At 40.7% G+C, this 6,914-nt stretch overlaps 1 protein-coding gene and 1 long non-coding RNA gene across 4 annotated transcripts; both read right to left on the reverse strand.

Annotated features, from left to right (window-relative positions):
• Positions 1 to 2,587: 2,587 nt before the first annotated feature.
• On the reverse strand, positions 2,588 to 3,347 carry LOC147901946 (uncharacterized). The gene has a single exon (XM_087374400.1). The coding sequence runs from the start codon at positions 3,227 to 3,229 to the stop codon at positions 2,588 to 2,590; it is 642 nt and encodes a 213-aa protein (XP_087230526.1). The 5' UTR covers positions 3,230 to 3,347.
• Positions 3,348 to 5,460: 2,113 nt separating this feature from the next.
• Positions 5,461 to 6,638, reverse strand: LOC147901947 (uncharacterized). 3 transcript variants are annotated; one of them, XR_015541054.1, is made up of 3 exons: positions 5,821 to 5,902; positions 5,646 to 5,731; positions 5,461 to 5,553 (listed from the first exon to the last, which is right to left on the reverse strand). It is a non-coding gene; the product is annotated as an uncharacterized LOC147901947 (long non-coding RNA). The 3 variants fall into 3 exon arrangements; XR_015541055.1 differs by lacking the exons at positions 5,461 to 5,553; positions 5,821 to 5,902 and adding an exon at positions 6,462 to 6,638 and having other exon boundaries at positions 5,600 to 5,731; XR_015541056.1 differs by lacking the exons at positions 5,461 to 5,553; positions 5,646 to 5,731; positions 5,821 to 5,902 and adding exons at positions 6,009 to 6,304; positions 6,462 to 6,638.
• Positions 6,639 to 6,914: the final 276 nt, after the last annotated feature.

Here is a 6,914-nt window from a genome sequence, read left to right on the forward strand (position 1 = left end):
AAAGTATGACCGTAATGGCCTTTCCACAAAATGTCCTTAAGTCCACATACACATTTGCTCCATTTGTAATGTCCTGTCTAAGATTCTCCAAGAATTTTAGTCAATGCCCCACCTACCTCAAACACTAGGCCCTCTACTCTGATGATCCAGGCTATCATCCATTAATGTTACAATAGTCAAGTTATATAATATTTTGCTACTGTCCCCTTGGATTTCAGCTCATGCAAATTGCATTTGGTCTATGGCTGGTGCTGCACAGTGGCACAAAAGATTGTGGCAACTCTAGGATTGCAAACTCCTACTTCACCAACAAGTTTTCTTCTAGCCAGTGGAGCAATTCCAGTTAGCTAGACTTTGGCGTGCCAACACATTGCTCCTATTACCTATCACAAATGCATGATTCTGAGGGGATCCATGGATCACCTCTTTTTGCCCAGAGACTCATGTCACTTTTTAAAGCTCCTTCAACACCTTTTATAGGCATGATTTCCTAGTGCTTGCTTTGGAAGCTACACTACCACTCACTTTGGCATGTCTTCTCTCAAATGCTCAAGGAATTCTAGTCAGTGCCCCGACTAGCACTTCCAAATCGCCTCAACGATTGCACCGTCTACTTTGATGATCCAAGCTATCATCCATTGCTCTTGGCTAATGGTACGGTAGCCAAGTTGTATAATATTGTACTGCCACTCCCTTGTATTTTCGCTCATGCAAATTACATTTTGGTCTATGACTCGTGCTCCAGGGCGGCGGCACAGAAGATTGCATCAACTTTGGGATTGCAAACTCTCGTCTTCCAAGGAGTTTCCTTATGGCAGTTCATGCTTGGAGTTATCGTAGTTGGCCAAATTTTGGCACTCTGACGCATTGCTCCTGCTACCTATCACAAATGTATGGCTCCAAGGGAATCCATGGCCCACCTCTTCTATCATTGTCTGAAGAGTCATGGCTTTTTACAGCTCCTTCAACACCTTCTACAAGCATGCTTTCCCTTCTGACCCTTGGGACTTCACTATGTTAGACAGGGGTTTGATCTTTTTTGTTATTGGGCACTTTGGACTCCATGGAAAGATATAAACCAACACGTGTGCCCATGATTTTTACTTTCTTGTTATATAATGTCATCTTTTGATGCTATAGATGCATGTTCTCTTTACGGGGATGACTTCCTGGAACATATATACAAAGAGACTTCACAAAAAAAAAATTGTTTGCCTGTGTGTGCACACGCATGCATGCGTGTATGTGTGTGTGCTTAAATGCTAATACATCATGAAAGCAATTTGTGCATGCATGTGTGTACGTGCGTGTGCTTAAATGCTAATACATCATGAAAGCAATGAACAACAAAAAATCTAAATTTGTATGATTGGACTTACTCTAGTCTTATAAAGGTATATATATATAAAAGAATATGTCTTCCAAAGCTACATACTCTTACTAACCATATGCATTACAGAACAAGAATTACCTTGGAAAAGTCAAAAGGAAACTTGAATTTCTAGATAAAACACATAAAAACTTATATGCCCGCACAAAAATATGTCGAACCCCTCCCCTAGCCTCTAATGGTGTCTCTCTATTGCAACATCGCCTTGTCACCATGTCTTTGTAAAGTGAGTTAAGTTAGGGTGTTTATATACTAGGATAGCCCATGCTTGCCCATGGTGCATTTAATGCATCTGGGCCATGACTAGCAGTGGGCACGTCAATCCATGATCCGTCGATGGTGCCCATGGTGCATGAGTCTACAATCACCTACCCTTATGCTCTCAAATACAGTTTCAATTTATTTATTTTTTAATCGAGTTTCAAATTTCCACATTAAAAAGTTGGACAAGGCACAAGAAATGAATCCATTAATGCTCCCAAGAAACGTGAACTTCGTGACACATTTATTTGTCCATTAAAAACTAGACTAGGAGGAGCCTAGAAGGGCACAGATCGACCAAATACAGTTTAAACTCGAAGCTACGTCCACAAATCGCAGAACAGTTGGTACGCTGACACAAGTCACTTAAGGATGCTCTCAAAGATAGGCGAACAGTTTGGAAGGATGCTGTCCCTCGTTCACACAAGATTTAGAAATCACTTAGCCATCATTCGTTTCTAGTTTCAACATGAGAGATTGCCTTCAACAATCGGGAACCAAAATACATCTATTTATACAAAATTTGCCAGACGTTTCTACAGAAACATCAGCTTCGTTTCACGGTGCGTAAAGTCTGTAGTTGAGGGGCCAGATCTAGGTATTTTCGTTTAATTTGTCGTTACACGAAGCTTTCATTTTAAATTAGTAACCCTTTACTTCAAATTGCACGATCTGGATCAGAATAAAAGCATGTATAACAATCAGGTGTAAAACGTAATCTAAGCGAACCCAGAAACATGTCCAACTCGAGATCTGGCAGTCGCTGCTGGCGTACTCACCACCATTATAATTTTAACAAACATATATTTAGCTAAACATCGGCTTACACAAGTTCTACGGTGAAACAGAACAGAAATTAACATGCCATACGCCTGCTTTCAGGAGCCTGTAGATCTAACCATCCATGACGATTTCTTCCCTTCCTGAAACACGCCACTAGGAATACCGTGTCGGCCTGCGGCCGGACTCTGGATATTCGTCGGGAGAGTAACCTTGAGAATATTCTTCGGATTCTTCTTGTCTGCGCCCTTGATTGGTCTCCTCCGAGTATTCTTGGCGATACGCATGAGATGCTGAGGTTCTGCGACCTTGCTCGGCCTCCGGGTATCCTTGCTCAGACTCCGAGTATCCTTGCGGGGTGTCCTGGCCGTAAGAAGGTTCTTGATGCGCAGTTGGGAGGTGATGGCCTTGCTCAGAAGTTGGGTACCCTTCGCCCTGACCAGCAGAGTGCGTAGGTGCAGAGTGACCATGCTTGCTCGAATAACTTTGAAGATACTCCTCCGCCTTTTTGGCATACTGTCCATAGGAAGTCCCGTCCAATTTCCCATATTGCACGGCAGCCCCGAGGATGTTGCTAGCGGCGCCAGCGAGCGAGCCCATGTCGACCTCCTCGCCAGAGGAGGACTGATCGTGGGAGAATTTAGATTTAGCGGCGTTCATGAGGATTTGAGCACTAGAGGAGAGATCGCCATGGGGAGTCTCGTTGGAGGGGGCATGGTGGGAGGAGGGAGGGGCGGAAGCATCATCAGCGGAGGAGGAGGAAAAGAGGGAGGAAGCAGAGGAGAAGAGTTTGTCCATGGCGAAGGCGAAGGAAAAGGCAAGAACGAAGATGAAGAAGCTTTGTGAGTTGCAGTTTGAGCATAAAATGAAGATGAAGATGATGAAGAAGAAGACGAGCACCAATGTAGATAAGAAGAAGCGGCCTTAATGAGTGCACGCTGCATAATATCTTTCTTCTTTTTGGACAACTAGATGTAGGTCACCGACAAAGACACAGTACCATCGTGCTGGGTGGAGCCCGATCATCGATGGTTTTGCAAAAGCCGAATCGGCACGACGGGTTGTCGACGTCAATCTTTCCGTCGGTCTGAGCGACGGCAGTCGCCACCATCAGCCTCAGAAATGGCCGGGAACGTTAAGTTTGCTGAGCGTCGACGTCAATCTTTCCGTCGGTCTGAGCGACGGCAGTCGCCACCATCAGCCTCAGAAATGGCCGGGAACGTTACGTTTGCTGAGCTACCAACCAAAACCTCACTTGTGTGTGGGATGGCCATACATTTTCAACTGCCCTAGAAATGCCCGCAATCTCATTTTCTTCCATCACAAAATGACTCATGCCTCACCGCACTCGCCATCCTCTTTTGCAAGAAAATGCTCCCTTGGGCATTTCTCCAATGCAACGTTCTCCTCACATTTTATTAAAGCCCTTCATGCTTCTCTACTATGCTTTCCATTCTCATTTTTCTGGCCAAGTTAGGGTCTTATGTCATGGAGGGTTAACACACCGCAAATAGAGGCAAATATGGGGATGATTGTCTATGCTTTTCCATTACGAGAGCATATTTCTCACCCTTTCCCTTGGTGTATGACATAACAATTTATGGAAAAATCATATAGGGCTATAAAGAAATGTCACATCACTAGTAGAGAAGTGTGGCATCAATGGTTCTCGAGGTCTATGGTGCCCTTTACTTCCCTAATATTAACTTTAGTGTTTAAGATAGACCTGAATGTGTATGACATAATCATCCATGCATCAAGAAATGTCACATCACTACTAGAAAGGTGTCACACCAATGGTTCTTGGGGTAAGGAAATAGCACCTTGAGGTCTAGAGCAAAGGGGTGCTATAATTTGCCATGGTCCCTTATCTCATTTTCCTTCTTTTTCCCCTCCATGACGTAAGACCAGGTTAGATTTCTCTCCTAACCCCATGCCGTACCTTGTCTTATGTCATGGAGGGGAAAAAGACCTTTGTGTAAAGAAATGTAATGGTACGTCGTTGAACCTTCCGTCATGGATCTAGTTGGATCCATGATGCAGTAAGACCTTGATCAATGCTAGTTTCTCTTGATCAAGCTGGTGGTTTAAATTGACCTTCCGTGTGTCGTTTTGCCAAGACCACATGGGTTCAATGACGTACCATTACATTTCTTTACACAAAGTGTATAGCTACCAACCTTATTAAGGATCAAGTACCATCTTATGGATACTAATAGTCGGTTTTTTGACTCGATCACTAGGAACAGGAAGAGTGTGGGAGCCTGTGCATGTCCATCCTAAATCTCTTTACCAAGCATTGCACCTTCAAGCGCCACCTATGCGAGCTAGCAGTCAGCGAGAACCTCGAGACAGATTGGATGTGTGAGTCTGAGGAGACGGGTCCAGTGCTCACACAAAACATTATTTTCAACCAGTCAAAATAAGGATAGCTCTCTAGAGTAGCCGGTATTTGAAAATTTCAACCGATAAATAAAGACGTAAATACTTTCCAACCGGCCATATAAAGAAATTTACTCACATGAGACCTTATAAAAGGGCATATATTTTTTGAAAACCTTAAAAAAAGGAGTAAATACTTTACAACCAGCCATATAAAGGTATTCAATCATGTGAAACCTTATAACAAGACATTTATTTTCACTAAACCTCAAAATAAGTGATAAATACTTTCCAATAGGCCATAGAGAGGTACATTCACTCACACGAAAAGACATTTACTTATACAAAACTAGAAAGAAACACAGACACCATTTCTAACCAAATCTTAAAGGTCTTGAAAGCAAAAGTAATATAAAATTAATCATAAATATGGACAAGATAGCTGAACACATTGCATAAATATATTAAATATCCAAAATGTTACAACTCCTCTCTTACAAAGTTGCAACCCAAATGTGCTAGATACAATTTATATAACCCACTCGAGATCACATGTTAAGAGTGAATGAAGTTATAAAATATATGTTCAATGTAAGCTATATTTAAGATTAAGATCCTTATACATTGCGACCTATAAAACTATAAACGGTATGTACAGTGTCAGCTATGTTAAAGATGAAATCCTTATGGTGTGGCAAGCATAATCAAGAAAGTAGACACCATACTCCAATCACTATTACCTGCCAAGAAAACCAAGTAAACTTTTCAGCAAGCTTTGATAAAAAGAGATAGCAAGGTATCTTTCTCTCATAATGGTCTACACAATGGTCACCTGGTAGTAGATCTTAGCCACACATTCAAACAATCCATTTCTTAGCTCAAGATCATCCTTAGCTGCATGCTTGAATAAGCCCAAACCTATATATTCACATAAAATCCCATGTAATGTACTTTTAGCATATTGAAAAAACAGATTTACACTACTAATCTAAATAGAAAAAACTTACCATAGATGGATCCTCTTTCAATTATTGATCTCAAAACAGCAACCATATTGATATCAAAACAGTAGCAACTGTATATATGTGATCCCTTACTGCACCTTAACCATTTGTGTAGAATCCTCTTTCAGTTATTGATCTCAAAGTAGCAACCATACTGATATCAAAATAGCAGCAACTGTATATGCGTGATCCCTTACTGCACCTTAATTATTTGATTGTAGAATCCTCTTTCAATTATTGATCTCAAAACAACAACCATATTGATATCAAAACAGCATCAATTGTATATGTGTGATCCCTTACTACACCTTAACCATTTGATTCTAGAATCCTCTTTCAATTATTGATCTCAAAAAAACAACCATATTGATATCAAAACCGCAGCAACTGTATATGTGTGATCCCTTACTGCACCTTAACCATTTGATTGTAGACAAATATCATCATAGATAATGCCACAAAAAAGGTACACAACCCACAAAACAACCTACAAGTAAAACCATGGAGACACGATCATACTAGCTTACTTATAAGGACAACTAAGACGTCATAACCAAGACAACGATAGTTACCATTACTTGCCAAGACAACGAAGCAAACTACTAAAAAGCTTTAACAATGTGAGATGGCAAAGGAAGCTTTACCTCATATGGTGTATACAACGGTTACTCAGCAGTAGATCTTAGTCCCATATCTTGCCCACATGATCACAATCCTAAGATATGCAGAGTTGTAACGTCAAGTAAAAGCTGAATGGTTGATTTGATCATAAGACACTTGTCAAGCAAGATATCCACACATTTAAACACTCCATTTCTAAGCTCAAGATCATCGAGAGATCATCATCAACTACATGCTTGAATAAGACCAAACCTGTATATTCACAAAAAATCCCATGTAATCTAATTTCAACATGTATAAAAATAGATTTACACTTCTAATCTAATAGAAAAAACTTACCATAGATGGACCCTCTTCAAAATATTGATCTCAAAACAGCAATTGTATATATGGGATCCCTTACTGCACCTTAATCGTTTCGTTGTAGATAGAAATCATCATAGATAATGCCACAAAAAAGCATGCACAAAAAATAT

This window comes from Dipteris shenzhenensis, chromosome 5 (assembly GCF_047967505.1).
Source record: "Dipteris shenzhenensis isolate YYH24624 ecotype China chromosome 5, Dip_SZ_1.0, whole genome shotgun sequence".
In the NCBI taxonomy this organism is placed as follows: domain Eukaryota; kingdom Viridiplantae; phylum Streptophyta; class Polypodiopsida; order Gleicheniales; family Dipteridaceae; genus Dipteris; species Dipteris shenzhenensis.